This window comes from Blennius ocellaris, assembly GCF_963422515.1.
Source record: "Blennius ocellaris genome assembly, chromosome: 16".
NCBI lineage: Eukaryota > Metazoa > Chordata > Actinopteri > Blenniiformes > Blenniidae > Blennius > Blennius ocellaris.
The window spans coordinates 4319181-4340387 of record NC_137665.1 but is presented as its reverse complement, the minus strand read 5'-3'; the positions used below and the strand labels follow the sequence as shown (position 1 = coordinate 4340387).

Sequence of the window (21207 nt, the reverse complement as noted above, 5' to 3'; positions counted from 1 at the left end):
CCTCACTACATTAGAACTGCACCACTGCATATCATTAATCATTTTTTTTTCTCAACAATGAACTTTCTTACTTGAATTTGGCTCCTTTTTAAAAAAAAAAAACCAAACAAACCATGAAGCATTTTCTTTTCAATTTGATGAACACCATTCCTGGATGTTATTATGCTGCATAATTCATATCTAATGCTTGTAAGATGTTTTTCAGAGCTGAAGCCTGCTCACGCTTGGCTTCAAGAAGTGCTGAAAAGTACAGAAGTAGCAGGGCTGCACGCTGCTGTGATTCGCACAAGGCTGACGCCAATTATGAAAGCTCATTTAAAGAGCCAGGTAAGGAACTACCCGCAATGAAAAATAATACATTCGCCCTCGACTGAGAGAGGGAGAGAGAGCGAGAGCTACCTTTGAAAGACCTCATAAGGTACTTCATATTAATTTAAACCAAACGCTGGTAGCCTGAAACTTTAATAGCCTTAGCCACAGCTCTGCGAGGTGAGGTGAGCTAATTTGTGTTCAGCAAAGCGTCCGAGAGAAACTCGAAAATGGCGATGAGGAGATTATCATATTAATGACACAGAGGACACCGCTGAAAGCCCAGCGGGGTGCGAGCTACCGAGTAACGGGCCAAATCCCCCCCCCCCCCCCCTACACCACCGCTCCCACTTCACATCATAAATCTCATCACAAAACACAAAGCCCCGCTCACTTCCTCGTGTAGCGGTGACACAAACAGCAACAACCAAGGCTCAGGTGAGAAACGCTTACCCGACATGCTCTTCACCGAACACTGGCTGTTCTTCCTTTTTCTCTTGGGCACATCTGGCCACCTGGGAGGGAAGAAAACAAGATCACAGTCAACCACGCTGCAAAGCTCGCTGCATTTTTAGAAATCTGAGCACACTCCCACTACCTCCCGTCGTGCATCCATTGGTTTTTCATTGATGACTTAAAGCTTCAGGAATACACTGGAAACTGCTTCAACTTATAGGAACCAATTTACAAGCCTGGCGTCATTCTATATTACATTTATGTCCATTCAGGCATTTAGTTGAAGTTGAAGGTCGAACACAAACTTGTAGCTCTTGGAATGATTATAGTTGCTTTTCATCTTGTATGTGTGCATTAAGTGGTGGAATAGTTTGACACCTATACAGGACTAAGATATGGTCCAGATGTCCAAACGGTGGGAAGCTGTGTTTCAGAGTGGACGTATACTCATTCATGATTGAACTGTCTGTCCTTTAAAAGTAGCAGGAATGACAAAGTCAGGGAATTGCTAAAACGAAGGTGTGACTGAAATAACAGGAACTCAATCAGTCCATAAAACAAAAAGTATCATGAACCAACATTGTATGCTGTCGAACTTTGGTGCGATTTGACAAACACAACAAGGGACTTTTCTAAAGATCAACTGTGATTTCCGAGATTTTACTTCAGCTTTCAGACTTACTGTATGAATGTACTTATGAATGGGTGGCGTGTGATAAATAACGATGAATCTGATTCTGTAACAAGACACAGTGTCTTTGATTTGAGGATGGAGGGGTGAATCTCACTGGAATTCATCTCATCCATTTTCAATATTTTATCTAAGGGTCCCTTCACTGGGCGCTGGTACCCATCAAAGCTGTCGATGGCGTTCACCCTGGACACAGCAGTCCAGTGGGTGGAATCGCAACGTCTCACGCAATCGTGTCGTGCGATGATTGGGAACGTTCTGACTGGAACATCTGCCATCTACCATCTGCTTGTAGCAATCGTCTGTTGTCACGACAAATTAGCAACGTCTGGAAGGTTAAAACAGTAAAGTAACACAATGACAAACTCAAACTTGCTTGACATGTTTTCCTTTTCACCTTGAGCGCCGCGGAAACACTGATGTGAGCGTTTCCATAAAAAAAAAGAAAAGAAAAGCCACGACAGCAACCTGTTTGTACCAGTCATTTCTGAGCTTTCTACACCAACGAGGAGACGTCAGCCTCCGGATGGATGGCGTTGCAGACGGTTATGATGTGCCTGGCTGCAGATAAGATGTCTGGTTTTTATTTGACCGCAGGGATGTCTGGGTCAACTATACCCTCCAGTATGATCTTTTATTTTAATCTTTGACTGTGTTTTTTTTTTTTCTTCTTCCAACACAACTACGTGAATAAAGCTTTAATGTCCGATGACTCATTCTGCTTTTTTGCCCCTTTAAATACACAAAGGTCACCTCGGGCTTTCTGCGTCTTTTTGGGATTACTGGAAATCTATACAATCTATATGCATGCACAAAGACATGCATATAGATTGTACAGAGACGCTCTGCAGGATATAGATAATTCCTTTACTCATTTTTTTTCTCCCATTCCCTATCCTTCCTCTGTTCTCACTCTCACAGGATGAAGTCTGTATTTGCTCCTGGCAGAAGATTTGGATTACCGTCCATTATTACCGTTTTTTTTTCTTCCCCCCCCTTGTGTATCCACATGCCTGCCTCCACAACCCCTCCCATTCCCTCTCGCTCCCCCGTAAAATCCCCCTTGCCCCTCCCACTTTGCCGACTCTCATTGCAGGAGCTATGTTCTCTCAACTTTACTCCGAGCGATTTTCGGTTTCCCCCTCATCCTCTCTCTCTCTCTTTCCCCCGCCCCCTCCCTCTCTCTCTCCAAAAACTACCATCAACAGTATTAGGTAACACCACAGATTTCCCTCAGTTCTCTCCCTCCCTCCCACTTTCTGGCTGTCAAAACCATTTCCCTCTTCCAAACCCAAAATAAAAAAAAGAACAAAAACAAAGAGAAAAAAAAAAATTCTCAGTACTTGCGCCTGTTCATGGTCGATCAAACTTATTAACTTTATTACGGTACACATGGTGGAAAACCGTCTCGTCTGAATGCTAATCGATGTGACTTGAGCCACTGGAACATAAAAAAATGCCTTATTTTTATCGCTGTATTCAGTAAAATCAAACATAAGTTTTTTTTAGGTTTACATCACTGTGGCTGCAACATGAGGGATTCACTCAAGTTCACGCTGGAGGCCAAGTACAAGCGTTTCATCGGATCAGGGGCACTTTTGTCTGAGGTTGTTCTAAAATATTTATTTGGCTGTGAGGCATGGATCAAGTGGTCACAAGTGAGTTTCTACAGTTAAACTTTGGATGGAGTTATCTATTTGAGAACTGCAACAAAGGTTCTTTGTGCAACTTAAAGCTGCAATTATCCATGATTGACCACTAGGGGTCAGTAGAACAAGTTCAAATTGCGCCATATCTGCTATTATCTGCTATTGCCAACTCCTGCTTTTCATGGAAGTCAAGTTTTCTAATCGGCATTTTTTTTTTTTTTTAGGAATTTAAATCTGCTCCTTCTGTCTTCTGACTCCTTTTGTCTTAAAACCCTTTATCGGTTTTTCAATGACGACAAGAAATAGTTCTGAGATGCATTTGAATCGGTGCTGCTTGTGTAGAAATGTACATATTTGTTTTAGTGATGCCAAAACATCACAATAAACACACACGCTAAAGTGCCGAACATGTGAATAGTGCCAGAAATATGTGCCATTTTGCTCAGTTGTTCACTTTTCCCACTGGTTTTTCAAAATGTAAATTCCACAAAATCAATTTGACTTTTTTGTCTATAAAAGTCTTCAAAATTTGGTCCTTTTGAAAACTATCTGAGGTTGAAATATTCAACTTTCCAATACTTCACTGACCACCCGAAAAAAGGTTAAGGAAGACCAGACAAGGATCACTATCCAAACATGATTTTACACTCTCTACCTCAAAAGAGAGACACTGTGTACATGTCACTTTACTGTTTGTAGGATTATATGATGTATATATTTTTAAATCTTTAAATTGTTATTTTTTTTTTGAAATTGATACATGCCTTTTGCACTGTGGGTCTGACAGGACTGAAATTTCATCTGTGCTGTATGTCATGCATATTAGCACACTTGACAATAAAGCTGACTTTGACTTGACTTTTGACTTTATCTCATCAGATATTCTGCCATTTTATCATTTGTTAATGTTGCCGTTGCTTTACAAATAAGAGCCAAGTTGCTGCACGCCGAGATCAACTCAAGGTCAACCGTGAACTTCACAGCGAGTTTCTTTAGATAAACCACCCTTGGAGCACATGGCACGGATGTTGCAATCACAAGCAGACAAGGTCTACAACTCTGCCCAGAGGGAACCTGGTGGAAGATCAGCAGCTGAAAACCCTGACAACAAGTGTACTGTCAAGCGATCACGGTTTTTAGAAGCGACCGAAGCAATATCATCTCCCACAAGACGAACAAAAAAAGGATTCAGTATGATTTCACCTCTCGTACTTCACTTAAAACGCGATTATATGTTTCTACAGCGTGCCATTTAAGACCTCAACTGAACTGAGGGAAGGAGGACATAGAAGTGGCTGGTCAAATAGCAGATTGATGGAGATGGAGGCTGATGAAGGCGGAAGACAAAGTCCTGTTGTAATGTGAACTTTCTGACCCCAGTCGGTGGTCCTGCTGTTTAAGTGAGGAATCCTTTCTTTCTTTTTCTTCCATTGAGCTTTGAAAGAAGCCAAGGCTGCCACCACCACGTGGGACAGGATCAAACAGGTGGTGAGCAATGTTTAGCTTTCCTAGAAATGGAACCTCGAAGAACGGAAAGTTAACATCGAAGGGTCAGTAAGTCATACATCAATCCATCTGATATAGCCACTTCATTCTGAGTGGGTTTGGATCCGATCCCTCTGACCACTGGACACGATACAGGGTACATCGTGGACCGGCCGGCAGTGTCATGCACTCGCATTATTCACTGAGTCGGTCTTGGTTGTCTCTGCAGTAAAGTACAGATCACTTACGGCAGTGATGGAATCCCCCCCCCCCACCATCTGAACGCACAATGCTCTGGAACTGAGCCAGCACGAGGTAGTTGACCACGTTCATAAACAAGGCCCTTGCCCACGGATTGCTCACTTTGGCCTCTTGAAAGAGTCCCGTTTGTTCCAAACTTCTTGCAATCATGAATTACGGTGGAAATATTCTCCTGGGGAACCTTCTCAGCAGCGGATTTTCCCTTTTAGCATTTCCAATCGTCCCATGTCTTGAATGCAGCTCCGTGGACTTCATGACCAGCCTCTTACATTTAACACAGGTGGAGTTCAATCGAGGTCTTGAAACGTGCTTTAAACAAAGGCTGGGGGGTTAAAGCCTTCATTTTTAACTCTTTCAAAAGCATCGATTAATAAGGATGGCTTTACAGTTGCAGGATTACTTTATAGAAATAGAAATCTCAAGAAACAAAATTGCACGTGAGAATCTGATTAAATTTCCTCTGTAATTGCCTCAACATAACTTGTCACAGCAAATTACTTTATCAAGAGGACTTCAAAAATCATGTGAGCGATTAAATAATTACTGGTTTTTATCAGATAAAACCAGTTTTGTGTGGTCATATGTTGAAAATCCAATTGTTAGAAGAATAAACTGTTCTGAAAATGAACAATAACAGCCTGTTCCTTTTGAACTCCTTTTTCAGACTTCAACTATCTTGAGCCTGCAGTGGAGGGCACAATGCCAGCGTGTGCCCACACACACGCACCCCAACACACACTTCTGACACGTGCACAATTACAATCACACAAACCTGTTGATGCAATACGGCTGTAAGATATGCATGTTGCTCCCTTTTTTTGTTTTTCTTTTGCAGGAATATCCGAAGACGAGTAAACCCAGCAGCTCTTTCTGCTGTTGCAGCCTCCCGGGAGTCAGTGCATGTGTCACCGCTCAGCCCTGCTCACGAGAACGCCAAGCTGAGGTGGCGGACTTGAATTCCTCAACTACCGATCTTCCAGCAGATGCCGGTGAAGCACATGAGGTCCGGCTTGAGTTGCTGCTGTCAGCGGCAAATGTCTGTGGCAATCGTAGCTCTCTGCCTCAGACTGGCTGCGGAGGGGGAGGAATGGCCACACTGTTTATTTCCCTCCCGTCACCCCTCCCACCCCCCCCCTCCTCCACTTCACTCTCGCCCAGCCTCCCTTGCCACCTCCCTCCCTCCCTCCCTGTCTGCACGCATGTATAGTTCCTACGCCCTGACGACATGCTCGCTGTCATCACAACACACCTCGTCATGCCCCGCTCACTTCCTCTCTCTCATTTCTCCTCTCGCCACCTGTCATTCCCGTTGATATTCTCACTTTTTGATCCCTGTCCCTCCCCCCCCATGCTCCTTTTGGTTCCACTATTTGTATTTTTTTCATTTGCTCTTTTTACGTCGTCCCCTCGGACGACAACAACAACAAAAAGTAGTTGCCTCTAAACTTGATTACATAACAGCAGTCTGGTGTCGTTTCTCCGGTTCAGCTGAAGGAAGTGTTATGATGATGCCACAGATCGGCCCAATTAGGCTTTTCTTTCTTGTCTTTTGTGTAATCATGTATGTTTTTGTGATTACTGCATTTATAAGCAAGTATAAAATCACTTTTCTGCTATGTAAGATACAAATACATTTGGAGAATATATTTAAATACATTTTTTGAGCCGTTTCTTAGAAAAAGACTGAAACGTCTATCTATCTATCTATCTACCATCCATCATTTGTTCACACACCCTTCCCTATGAACAGAAAGACGCAGCTGCTCAAATCCTGAGAGTGTGTGTTTGTGATTTTAACTCCAAACCTGGTGTAAAACCATCGGGAGGAGTTTACCGAGAGCATTTCCATTTAGCTCCATAATACCTGCAATGTTTGCTGCACACTCAGTGTGTTTTAACAGCAGGATATTCATGTATTCATGCAGAGGTGAGGCAGGAAACAGTGCAGGCATAAAGTGACTCTCACTGACAGAAGTGAAGGTGACAGCACCATAAAGCTCCAAGAAAAACCATGTTGCGACAATAGATTCAATTCTTTTTTTCCCCCACATTGTGATCTAATCAAAAATATTCTCAGTCCTTTAGGTTGGGATATATAGGGAAGTAAGAGGAGCGAAAATAGAGTTGGAAGTTCTTTAAGTTGTTCAAGAAAAGTTCCAAAAAGTCCAATTGTTTTCATGATACTTTAAGATTAAAAAAATAAATAAACTACCGCTAAAACGGACTTCCGGTGAGCGAGTGGAATGGAGTAGACGTGGACTGGATCTCGCTCCTGTGGCTCTTCTCATTTACCCTTCTAAACAACCCCTATCTTCAATAAAAGTATAATGTAAGTGGATGGTAACGTTGTTGCAGTATCCAGCGTAAATATGGCATCGAAGGCGAACAGACAAGGGAAGAAGGACACAACTACTAAAACAGACCCCTCCGAATCCAGTGGAGCCGATATTAGCATGGCCTCGATAGCATCCCTTCTTGAGGAGCATAAGGCTGCCATTCTCACGGAAATAAGGGCGACATTTGCGACTTTTGAGACTAAGCTTGGTCGCATTGAGGCTGCTGTAACGGAACAAACCCAACAAATAAATATGTTGGAGTCGAATTCTGCCCTACATGACGAGCGCCTCGAGGCTCTGGAGTCACAGTTCACCACGTTACGGGATAGCAATGCTAAGCTACAGGCTAAAGTCACTGACCTGGAGTCACGTAGCCGCCGTAATAATGTCCGAATTGTCGGTATTCCGGAATCCATTGAGGGGCCCCGGCCGTCTACCTTCTTTGCTGAACTGCTTGCTGAGGTTCTGGGACCCGATATCCTTCCCGCACCACCCGAACTGGACCGTGCGCATAGAGCGCTAACTGCAAAGCCTAAACCGGGGGAAAGGCCGAGGCCCGTCATTGTGCGGCTGCACCGCTACCAGCAGAAGGACAAAATTATACGGGAGGCCAGGACCAGGAGAGGCAAACTACAATATCAGGGATCGCCGATTGCCATCTACGAGGATTACGCTCCGGAGATAATGGAACAGCGCAGCAGGTACCGTGAGGTGCTTTCGGAACTTTATAAACTCGGCCTGAAACCAGCTTTGCTCTTCCCTGCTCGGCTAACCATTACGACCACGGAGGGGGGTAAGAAGAGGCTTTCCTCAGTCGAGGAAGCGAAACAATTCATCGCTTCCTTTCGTCCCGATAATGATTGACTTTATTTTATTTACCTCTTACGAAGTGTTGCGTTTGCTGTGCCTTATTTACTTAATGTAATGACTGGGTTGCTACACTGATGTTAAGCCTGATGCGGATAACACTCTGACGGAGGTGGCAACCCTTCATGACTGAGGTAACACTGTTACTCGTTCTGTTCCAGCAGCGTGTGAGTTTACGCATTTTATATTATATAATTATATTTTTTATTTTCTCTCTCAGGGACCTGTTTTGTTTATTACGTTGGGGATTATTTAGACTTTTACAATCCCTGTTTACAGCTTTAAATACTGTTTACGTTGGCCTTTTGTTCAACTTATCTTGTTATTTTTCATGTTATTGTTATTCATGTTACCCAGTTCAGTGACAATGTTATATGATTCCTCTTATATATATATATATTTACTTATTTATTATTATTTTCTTACTTTTCCCCTTACATCTACGTTTTGATAGCTATTAATGTTAAAACTGAATACTTCAATCATTATTTGGTCTTTTTTGTCTTAAGTTTTTATTTTTTTCTTCTTCTTTTTCATCAATGTCCCACATACTAGTTTATTGTATTTTAAAGGGGCTTTGTTTAGCTATTGTTTTGTTTTTTCTATAATCAGGTAAGCGAGATCTTAGATTCGTCAGATGCCTGGAAGTCTTGAGCTATGTGGCTCAGATATGGTTTGTATGGAGATTTGAGTGTTGATTTGGCCATAATCAGGAGTGTGAGCGTTTGTATGTCTTTTTTCAGTTTGTTGTTGTGTTTTTTTGTTTGTTTGTTGTTGTTTTTATTTTTTATTTTTTTTATTTTTATTTTTTTTTCACATCCTTCTCAGAAGTGGAACAACAGAGAGCACCTCATTACTATTATCTTTAGTCTATCTCCATGACTCAGCCGGGTGACGGACTTCGCTTGATTTCCTGGAACACAAAAGGCATGAACAGGCCGACCAAAATAAATAAGGTACTGACACGTATAAGAGAACTTAAAGGAGACATTATTTTTCTACAGGAAACCCACCTCAAATCATCGGAGGTCTCCCGGGCCAAAAGGTCTTGGATGAGTCACATATTTCACTCAAGGTTTCCGGATAGGTCGAGGGGCGCGGCTATCATTATCTCTAAAAATGTCATGTTTGATCATTCTTCAACTATTTCTGACACAGATGGACGCTATGTTATTGTGACAGGCACACTACAGAACCTCCCAGTTATTCTGGCTTGTATCTATGCACCAACTTGGGATGATGATAAATTCTTTCCTATCTTTTTTTCTAAAATCCCTAATTTAGACAACCACCATTTACTGATTGGAGGTGACTTCAACTTAGTTCAGAATGTCAGTTTAGACAAATCCCACCCTGGCAACCTTTCACTCTCTAAAGCAGCCAGCATGCTAAAATTCCACATGACACAGCTAGGTCTCTCAGACCCCTGGAGATTTAGGAATCCTGACATTAAAATGTACTCTTTCTTCTCACATGTTCATCATACCTTCTCCAGGATAGACTTTTTTCTAATGGACAATAAACTATTGCACCAGATCAGGGCCTGTGAATATCATCCTATAGCAGTGTCTGACCATGCTCCTATCTCCTTAGACATTTATTTTCCCACTCCCAGACTCTCCCCAGGGCCCTGGATATTTCCCTCACAGAATTTGGCTGATAAAGAGTTTAAACATTTTATGGGTGAGCAAATTAAGTCTTACCTTGAGTTCAATGATACAACTGATGTCTCCGATGCAACGCTTTGGGAGGCCCTTAAGGCTGTAATCCGAGGCCAGACAATCTCCTACATTGCTCGGTTGAGAAGGGGTGAGAGGGCAAGATTGCAGGCGATTGAGGTCGAGTTAGCGAATATTGATATGCTTTACGCATCTTCCCCCACCCCAGACATGTACAATAAACGTGTTTTATTGCAGGCAGAATATGATATATTGACCTCACATAGGGCAGAAAAACAGCTGAGGCAAACAAAACAACTGTTTTTTGAGCATGGTGACAGGGCAGGGAAGCTTCTGGCACACCAGGCTAGAGCTGTGGAGGCCTCCAGGCTGATAACTAAAATCACGGCGTCCTCTGGGACTGTGGTGTGCGACCCAATTGATATCAACTTAGCTTTCCATGAATATTACTCCAAACTTTATACTTCTGAATGCAGTTCTGGTCTGTCTCTGTCTTCTAGCCCTCTCTCATTACTTAATTACCCTAAAATTGACAACTCCGTGGCGGAAGAAATGGGTCGTGCCATCTCCCCCTTAGAGATTCAAACTGCCATTCAATCGATGCAGAGTGGAAAGTCACCAGGCCCAGATGGCTTTGGGTCCGAATTCTATAAAGCCTTTTCTACCCTGCTCGTCCCAATACTAACCAGAGTTTATAATGATTCTTTTTTCACAGGTAAATTACCCGACACCTTTTCACAAGCTTCAATATCACTACTGCTTAAAAAAGATAAGAACCCAATTTGCTGTGGCAGCTATAGGCCAATTTCTTTGTTAAATGTTGATCTAAAAATACTTTCCAAAATTTTAGCTATTCGTCTCCAGCGGGTGATGACAACGGTCATCTCACCTGATCAGACGGGTTTCATTCAGGGCAGACACTCTTACTCTAACACCAGGAGGCTTTTCAATGTTCTGTATACAACCCCATCACACTCTCCAGAGGTAATTGTATCACTAGATGCAGAGAAAGCCTTCGATAGGGTGGAGTGGAAATATCTGTTCTATATTTTGGATAAATTCGGGTTCCATCCAAACTTTATCTCCTGGGTCCGGCTTCTCTACACATCCCCATGTGCATCTGTTCGAACTAACAGTACCCTGTCTCGACCTTTCCTGCTTCAGCGAGGAACACGCCAGGGGTGCCCTCTCTCTCCCCTGTTATTTAACTTAGCCATAGAGCCCTTAGCCATCTGGCTTCGTAGCGATGCCAAATTTGAAGGTATTATACGACATGGCCTGACACATAAACTGTCACTATATGCAGACGATCTCCTTTTATACGTCTCCAACCCTCTTTCGTCCCTTCGCGCAATACTTGACATTTTAAATCAATTTGGCCAGCTATCAGGCTATAAACTCAATTTACAAAAGAGTGAACTTCTCCCTGTTAATGCTTCAGCCAGAGCCCTCTCACTGACAGCCTTTCCTTTTAAAATAGCTTTGGACGGCCTCAAATATTTAGGAATATTCATTTCCACTTCTTTTAAAAGCCTTTTTATTAAGAATTTTCAACCACAGCTTGAGAGGTGCAAACTAGATATCTCCCGGTGGGCTTCACTCCCCTTGTCAGTCGCCGGTCGCATCAATCTGATTAAAATGGTAGCGCTACCAAAATTTTTGTACCTCTTTCAACATGTCCCTCTCCTGATTAACAAAGCCTTTTTTACTAAGTTGGATCAAATGTTCGGTGCCTTTATTTGGGATGGCGGGCCCGCTCGTATTAAGAGATTGACACTCCAGTTAGCTAAATCAGAAGGTGGCTTTGCCCTGCCAAATTTCCGCACATTTTATTGGGCCTGTAATATTGTGAAGCTGCCATATTGGTTGAGCTATCATTCCGCTCTTGATTCCCCAGTATGGGTCCAAATGGAAGTTTCTTCACTCAGGTACTCCCCTGCGTCTGTGATCTGCTCACAACTCCCCACCCCAACCTCCCACAGTACTGACAACCCAGTGGTTTTACACACCATTAAGATCTGGCTCCAATTTCGCAAACATTACGGCCTGCACAGAGCCTCGCTGCATGTACCTATTCTGAATAACTCTTCATTCCCTCCTTCTCTTACAGACTCTGCTTACCGTGTCTGGTCGACTAAGGGCCTTGTAACCCTTGACAATTTGTATGAAGGTGGGATCTTCCTTTCATTTTCTTCACTCTCCGCTAAATTTAACTTACCCAGTAGCCATCTTTTTCGTTATTTCCAGATTAGACATTTTGTGCAGGGGCTGTTCCCTCATTTCCCCAATCGTCCCCCCGAATCTGGAATTGACCAGTTTATTCTACTCTCACCAAACCATAGGCGAATCATCTCAGTTGTTTCAGGTAGAATCGATTCTCTGAACCCTTCACCTGTAATCTCTCTTAGAGAGTCCTGGGGATGTGATCTGGGTATCTCTATTTCAACTGAGCAATGGAATAAGATTCTCCACCTAACGCACTCCTCGTCCATCTGTGCCAGACATGGCTTATTGCAATGTAAGGTTCTTCATAAAGCACACTACACCAATGAGAAACTGGCTAAGATATTCCCAGGTAAAAGCAGTGCATGCAATAGATGCAACCAAACCCCAGCCAACCATGTGCATATGTTTTGGACCTGTCCTGGGTTGACCAAATTTTGGTCTGACATATTTGAGACCCTTAGCCAAATTCTTGCTACCCCTGTTCTCCCTGATCCACTGACTGCTCTTTTTGGCCTGTCTCAGTCTCCTGACTTGTCTTCTGCAGCAAAACATCTTGTAGCTTTTACTACTCTCCTGGCCCGACGGGCCATTCTTCTTAAATGGAAGCAAGCCGCCCCTCCTTTACACATTAGGTGGGTCCGGGAGGTCTTAGCCTGTGTCCGTCTTGAGAAGCTCCGATATTCTTTGAAGGGATCTCTCGGAACCTTTCGGGAGATCTGGAATCCCCTGCTGAGTCATGTGAAAAATATTGACCTAAACCCTGTAGTTAGCAATGTGACCTCTTGAGATGTCTCTCTCTCCGTTCCTTTTACCATTATTATTATTATTGTTAATTTGTTTTTACTTTATTTTATTACTATTTTTGTTTATTTATTTTTATTATTTTTATTTTATTTTATTTTATTTTATTTATTTATTTTATTTTTTTTATTGTCTAAGATTGTGTGTGTGTGTATGTATGTGTGCGCGTTATGTTGTGCTGTGTCGATTTCTGTTGGCCAATACCGGGTGGGCTGGGGGGTGGTGGGTTAAACTAAAGACACTTTACCTTATTTTATAGACATTATGTCAAGCTGTCAGTGTTTTGCCTACTCCTATGTACCCTTTTATCTTTATTCCTGTAACTGTTTGGCACTGATTGTAAATTGTTGTTTTTTTATCCCCCGTTTCTTTCTCTCCTTGTTGTGATGCTTAGAATTTGTCTGTTGAAAAACCTAATAAAAAAAATTGTGAGAAAAACTACCGCTAAAACACAATTTTTAGGGAATGGTCTCCAACAAATCAGCCCACCGGCTTGTTACAGTCGACCTTCATCATCGAGTAAAATATTTAGAACGATCAATTAATTTGTGTTTTGCATTTACAGACTTCGCACCAGGAGTCGCCTCCTCTCCCGCGATCGAGCCAAGCTGGTGAACGTGGAGCTCATCCCAGAGCGTGAACTTGAAATAGCAGCCGTAAAGTGTTGTAAGTACTCGAATTAAGACGCAGGACATTTGGCTTGCTGGAGAGTGATGTCTCAGACTAATCCACCCTGTCCAGTCCAGTCAGGAGTAAAGGTTGAACAGATGCCAAGGCTGTGGTGACGGTGTGAAGTGTCATTGTCTCTGCTCTGGAAAGCCGATGCTCAAAGCAAGCAAGAGAATGAAGTACGGTTGCTTGTGCCAGACAAAATTGTCTCATTTTTTTTTTCCCACAAACTGCTGACCCACTGGAATTTTTACGATCACTCTTTCTAGGGAATGGCCTATAAAAGAGATGATATCTAGTGAGGAGTAGTTCTGTGAGCGAAAATACCCACTGAGACTCATCACAGGTCAGAGAATAGAAAAAACTGGTGCGAGATGATTGAAAAGCAAACAAAATATGGTGTACGGCAGCAGAAAACCCCACCGGGTGTCTCACCAACCGCTAAGAACAGGAAGCTGAGTCTCCATGTCCCACAGGCTCACCAGAACTGGATAAAGAAACCGGGAAAATTGTTACTTGGTCTGATGAGTCTCGATTTCTGCTGCTTACATTTGGCTCGTAGGGTCAGAATATGGCATAAAAAAACAGTAACATAAAAAAACGTGAAGGCATGCTTTGTATGAGCAGTACAGGGTGGCGGTCTCGTGGTGTGGAGGGGATCCTCTTGGCACACTTTAGGCCCCCAATCCACAGTCTCCTGTTGCTGATCATATCCATCCCTTCATGACCACAGTGTACCGCAACACAGCAGGCTACAGATCTCGCACCATCGCACACAGCTTTATATGAACATGACGATGAGTTCGCTGCACTAAAAAGGCTTCCAGAGTCGCCCGATTTCATTCCAGGCACATCTGGGATGCAATGGAGAAAGAGATTCACATAATGGATGCACAGCACATGTGCGACGCAGCGCCTTGTTGAATCTATGCAAACGAGGGTCCAAACCTCATGTTTTCTGTGGTATAAAGTCTACTTTGACTGGACTTTGAGGTCCAGGAGGATTGCTGGTACCATCATGGATGGTGTTTGTGTTGACAGAACCCCCAGAAGAGCGTCCCGTGTATCGCTGCATGTCACGATCAGTGCCGGCACACTACACGGCGCAGGTCATTGTTTTGCAGCCCCATTGTTTTTGCTTGTGCAGTGGTTCCCTCCGAGACCTCCGGCTTGCATATTTTACACGTTTCCCTGCTCCCACACACCTGACTGAAATGACTGGGTTTGACACGAAGCCCTGCAGAAGCCCGATAACGCCACATCCATGTGATCCATTGCCCTCCGTCTGAACCACCAGGAAGCCGCCGATGGCAATTATGGCATCCACTGTATCTCTTGCGGCCATGTCTTTGTAAAAAAAAACAACAACAAAAAAACAGACAAAGGCTACAAAATAAAAGCAGAGCGAAGCATCCCAACCAGCAGGGCCAGAGAGACATTGAATCACAGCTTCTGCTGCCAAACAAAGCGTCCCCTTTTAGTGTTTTTTGGCAGATTTCCAGATTCTGCCTTCTGTTTTCCTCTGCAACACTGCATCCCGTGTCAACACCACTGTATCCGCTTAACTTTGTAAAAATGTAATAAAATAAACGCCTCACCCACTCACAGTGTACGAGATTTAAAACAAGGGCACCCTTCATGCCGAAACGCCAGAACCGTCAGAGCGGAGCCTGATTCAGAATTCCACGGGAGGACGTATGACCGTCATGTGGACATAAAAAGTACATCCCATGGAAATTGTTGGGACATTTTTTTTTTTTGCACACATTTGGGCAAGACAGTCATTTCATTCACTCTGGAATCAGAAATTTTTTTTTTTTTTAAGCACACATAGAAGAAAAAGACATCGACATATTAAATTTGAAAAACTAAACTCATTAACTCAAAACTACTTAAAATAAACTATTTTCAACAATTCTGAGTCACAATGCCATTTTTGTAAAGAAATATTTTTAGTAACAAAATCATATTAACAGTTAATTACAAATGTTCCTGAAGAGATTGCCTCGTAAAAAACTGATTTTAATTGATTAAAGCAAGCAAAACTTACCAAGAATTTTGATGTATTACACAAGAGAAGAAATATTTCAAGCTTGAATCTGTGCTTGGGGGCCTTCATGTTCTTCATGGGTATGAGTATGTTTTTACCCAAAACTACAGTTGAGGTTTAACTGGTGACTCTAAAGTTACGTGTTTGTGTGACAACGAGTCAATGTGATGGTCAAGTGACCCAACTGACAAAACAATAAGTTTTTCATTCATCCGTCTACTAAACCACATTCAGTATAAAAACAAGCCACTGAGCAGCGAGATAAACATTTTTTCTCTCACCTAATTGGAAGTTTAGAATATCTGAACAAATAAATGCACATCGTATAATTTTGGACGTCATATTAGATGCTTATGGAGTCCTCCTATCGTTTAGTGTTTGGGGTCTGAACGCAGATTTCCAGATTATTTCATGCCAGTCTGAAGCTGCATTGTGTTCCTCACCTTCACACGTTTCCCTCAGTAAATCCCCTCTAATAACCAGGGAACGTCTCAATAGAGTTGTGACAGTGAACTAATTGAATCACTTTAGAAACTGATCGCAAGAGGGATTTGATGATGTGCCTTGTTGCGTCTCTCCCTATTAAAAAAAAAAATTAAAGACTTATCAGCTGCTTTCCATGCAGTCAAACCAGTATTTATTGATTAATTCTGGTCACATATTCACACAAACCAGAAAAGTTCAGCACAGGTGAGTGCTGAACTCTTTGTATTTTTTATTGAGTGACTAAGTTGATGTCATTAAATGGGTACAAACTATCATATTCATGTTATGCATTGTGTTTGCATTTTATATTTCGGGAACATTTATTCAGTAACTTTTTATTACATATTCTGATATTTTGGATCACACTCTGTCCGCATGCATTTTATTCCCGCTGCTTTGGCTTCTTAGTCCAGAGACCTTTTCGTTATCTGTATTATCTCTTCAAAATGTCAACTACAGATTTGCCCTGCGTTTTTTTTTTTCTGGGGTTGGCTCATGCTCCCTACACCCATAGTATGAAAAAAGAACCTTGAATGAATAATTTCCATTCATTTCTTAGTGTGTTAAATCAAAGGGGACCAACAATTGTCGCCAGATGTTTGACCGTGTAAATTCACATCTGAGCAAAGGGGAACACGATTGCCAAATGTGAATTATTACCTTCGGTGGCCTCAGAACATATTGAGCCAATCAAAATGAGAAAAATGGAACCTGTCGACATCACTGCAACACAAAAATACAATGACTGCAACTTTTGGATGAGGATGTTAAATCAGGGCACAAGAAAGACCTTCGACCTGTGGCTCCTTAAATCAAACCAAGACAGTACTGACAGAATGAAACTGAGTATAAGTCGACAATGACAATGAAACCCAATATAAGCAGTTAATATTTCAATCAAATTGGCTGAATGGCTTGATTCTCCTAAGGTTCCTGCCAGGTTTCTGTAAAATAAAAGATTATGTGTCTGACTGTGTTCATGTGATGGCTGCCAACACGAGGACACATGGATCTCACACATCCGTCCAACTGCTTATTTGTTTGACAACAACAGAATAAGCTTTCGGAACGTGGCTTTTCTGTTTCAGTAACTATGTTTATACGAGTGTAAACCTACTCTGACGGCCTGGGTTTACCCCATCGGGAACCAAAATCCCTAAGTTTCAGATATTTTCAATTACCCTCGAAACATACGCTTTAAACAAGAATGAGAAGAACGGACAAGTTAATGCTATTGCAACACAAAAACATGATTCCCGACAACTTTTGGATTTACACAACGTCTCAAATGAAAGTGCATTGTTTGTTGTTGCATTTTCATTTCAGAAATGTTTTGTGTTTACTATGGAAACATTTTGTAAACGATATCGGTTTACTGAAAAATGGCAGAAATGTTGAAAACAACGTAGTTTCCATGCTGGGCCACTAGCGGGTGCTGTTGTGAAAAGTTCCGCAGGGCCTGGGTCTTGAATCTTGCATAAACCCTTTAGGTTTTCTGCCAATATAGTTTTACCGAAACCCTGTGTGTCTGTCATCTTCACTTTGAACCTTCAGCAAACAAATCCAATCAGTTCATTGTTGAGTCAAAGTAGCTGGATACTTTGAATCCCAAGACATTTTCCCAGCAAGGATGGAAGCAACAACCTAAAAAGGTAATGAATCCACTGTCACCGCTCACTTCTTTGACAGTGACAGAGGAGGCCTTCTGTTTCATAAACTATGTTCACACCATTGTGAACCTGCCCTGACGGCTTTTCCTCTGTCAGGAACGACGCCCTTGAATTTCTCCAAGCAGTAGAAAGTCCTTTAAACTCCCTTGACCTGAGCCAAACTTCCAGAGCTGACTACAATAATGCCGTTACAGCTGTGCCTTCGCGGTTCCTGATGTACATCACATGACGGCTTTTCTGCACTCTGCACACTTCAAAGAGGCCAACTTTCTCTCGCTGCCTCCGTTGGACGGAGGAACGCTAGACTGTAATCCTCCACCACCTGCTTGTTCCCATTGATGTTGAGGGAGAGGTTGTCTGGTGGTGTTTTACGTTTGCCCAGTGCAGACTGCTGTTAGAGATCCCCGCCGACAGCTGCTGTGTTGCCTCCGAGCTTCAGGCGTGTGTGGCCTTACATTGCCGTCATGGGTCAGGTCCAGGAGTGAGGACAAGAGGTTGGGTTTTTTTTTTTTTTTTTTATCTGAACCACTGAGTTCAGTGTCCACAGGGTATCATGTGATAGATAAGCGTCAAGCTGGAAAGGCGGAAAAAAAATCAATTTCATGTTGTTCTGCTGTGGTATGAAACAAAGAGGTCAAAGTTCAAGTTAAGTGGTGGGAAAACCTACCACGGTGCTGGCACCTCGCTGGTGATCATGCTGCACCTTCACGCAATAATAGTTTGAGCAGAATTGTACACATTCTACATTTTTACAGGTGAAACTTCCTGGAGCTGAGACGTTTTATTTGAGTTCATAAAACTTCGTCTCAACTCCGACATAGCTGCAGTAGCTTTACCTTGGATGTAAAGTGTTAAGGTGAAAGAGCACAGAAGAAATCTTGAGTCAAAGGAGAATTTCGTTTTTTCTTCTTCCCCCGAACAGTGACTTCATTGTTATGCTAACTTTGACCTCTTCACCTCACAGGCATTTCAAACAGATGCTTATCGAAACAGCAAAGCGTTCAATGTGTGTATGTCAGACACAAGGACTTCTGTCGCATTCAAGTCTTCAATGAATTCTATAAAGTACTTTATTAGGGCATTTTATAGTTATTAATGGCGTGAGGAAACTATAACATGGCTAACGCTATCGAACATTAGGCATCTTCTCTCTGGGAATGATTGCGCACCATTTATATTTGTGGAGATTCAAAAATGCGCCTTGCAGTGATTCAGGAAGGTTTTGAGTGAAAAAACATTGTTTTTGCGATTTTGTTTTGAAAAATGACGTCCTTTGCACAGAAAACCTGAAAGTTTTCACGTGGGGCCACTAGTGGGTGCTGTTGCACCGTTTGTCGTGTAGACAGACACACAAAAAAAACAAAACGCAACAGAATTTCTCTGTTTTCACTTGATAATGTTAATTGGGGCCTCAGTCTCTACAACCTGCGTGTTTGCCGGTTGTTTTGCAAACTCAAGGTTGCTGGTTTGATTGCCCATCGCAGTCAAAAAGTGTTTGAGACTCGCCGAGGCGCTCCACTATACATGTGATGTCTATGATATTAGTCCCAATAACTGGGGAAACAAAAAGCTGAAATACTCCAAAATTCTGGTTTAAAAACACTCAGAAAGGCAAACTTTCTTTCTTTATGCCAGTCACGACTTTGTATGAAAACTATTTGCCCGTGTCACACACTCTGAATTATATACACAGCTGTGTTTACTTGTGAGACTGGAGATAATAAACTCGATATAAAGAGCGAGTCTAGAGAGGACAAGGCATTACTAAGTGAGGAGGAATTTTTTTTTTTTTTCAAAGCAGTAAAGAAAAAAAAAATGCATATTTGTCTATTTTACAGACAAATCCTTGCTGCCATTCATACAGTCAACAATATCTGAGAGAAGATAAATAAAGAGCTTTGTCGGTGAATCCACCAACATTAAATGCATTCAGAAATCAAACCTTAAATATGCCGACATTAAAAGATGCAATGTGTCACTCAAGGTATGAATCAATACAAAGAAGCTGAAAGGCACAATCCAATGCAACGTTTTAATGCTTACAGCAACCGCCACGAGGATGGCGTTTGTCTTCCTATAGCAATTGAAAGCAGCAAAACACTGAACGAGTGCCACCCTCCGTAGCCGTTTCCAGCAAAAGCACCCCAGAGAATAATGTGTTTTGGCTCTCAAAACAGAAATGAAATCAGCTTGGAGACGCGAAGGACACGGGCTCTTTGCGTCAGGGATGATTATGTGCGGCTGTGCCCGCATACAAATCAAGAATCAAGTGTACAGTATGTCACAGCCTCATTGTAAATCCAGCCACCGTTCAGACACGTGTCAAGAAGACAGCCCAAGTGAACCTGATGCAGGAACCTTCACTCTGACTAGGAGCGGGGAAGAAAAACGCTGCCAAAGTGCGACTGGTTAAAAGCTCCTGATGAATTAGGACACATCGACAGAGATGCCTCAGCGCCATCTTTACTGGTCGGCGCATCACCGCAACAGCAGATGTGGAGATATTTTCCAAAAACCCCACGATTAACTTGTCATCGGTGTATCAACAATGAAGACACAATGCTTTGTCTGCAGTGAGGTTTTTTTTGTTTTTTTTTCCCCAATCCAAGCTGTTTTGGCCAGAAACAGAGTCTATGAGTGTTTTGTTTATTACAAAAGACAGAATATATTACTTTTTCTAATGAATATGTCTGCAGAGGGTCATTTTTCACATAAAACTGTTGTGGGGATGCTTATACTGCTTATTCATTGTCAAATTTTCTAACTAACTATTGTTGAATTCTAAACCTCAGAGACTTATGGAATAAATCTTGAAAAGTTTCGTGGCGGTGACTGTGAAGTTATGCAATCCTGCTCCATTCATCCTTGTACACAATCTTATCCAACTTAAGGTCACAACGAAGGAAGGGTTGTGTTCAGTCTCCAGACCAACACAGTGAAACTTGCGTCGACCTTGGATTTACTAACTTGAACAAGAAACGCATCACGCAACACATCGCTCTCGCTCACGGTGCCACACAATTACAACACAACGCGCACTGAGCAGGGCAATAATGATGGGTGATGAAACAATAGCAGATGACGATGAAGTTCACAACGGAATGATTGAATAATGCTGTCTAGAGCATCTCTGTGTGTCCAGAAAAGCGCTATATTAAACCGACGAATTACTATTATTATTATTATTATTATTATTATTATTATTATAGTACATGTATCTATTAGGGTTTTTCTTTGAAGAAATATTTTTTCATGTTCGTGTTTTTGTTATTTTAAGCATGCAAATTAGGTCACACACATATCTCTTGCGTGTTTAGGGCTGGAACCGATGCTAAAAACACATTTCACTGCATGTTATACCATGTATAATTATGCCAAATAAAGACATTGACTTGAAGCCAATTACAAATAAAAAATACATAAATAAATAAAACCCCTCTGCTAATGAAATAGTGAAACGTCCCCAAATGCATTATGCATGTTTTTTTTTTCTCCCAAATTCCAACCCTGATAGCATGCCTTTGAGGCTAGTTTGATAGAAAAAAAAAGCTGGCTTGCTTTCAAGGCAAGAT

General features: G+C 42.1%; 1 protein-coding gene across 2 annotated transcripts in view; it reads right to left on the bottom strand.

Annotated features, from left to right (window-relative positions):
- The window catches only part of LOC308141145 (thyroid hormone receptor alpha), a 40106-nt gene that overhangs the window by 15255 nt on the left and 3644 nt on the right, over nt 1–21207 (bottom strand). For both annotated transcript variants that reach the window (XM_080511173.1, XM_080511174.1), the window contains exon 2: nt 763–824. In XM_080511173.1, coding sequence (XP_080367299.1) covers nt 763–824 — 62 coding nt within the window. The remainder of the gene's footprint in view (nt 1–762; nt 825–21207) is intronic.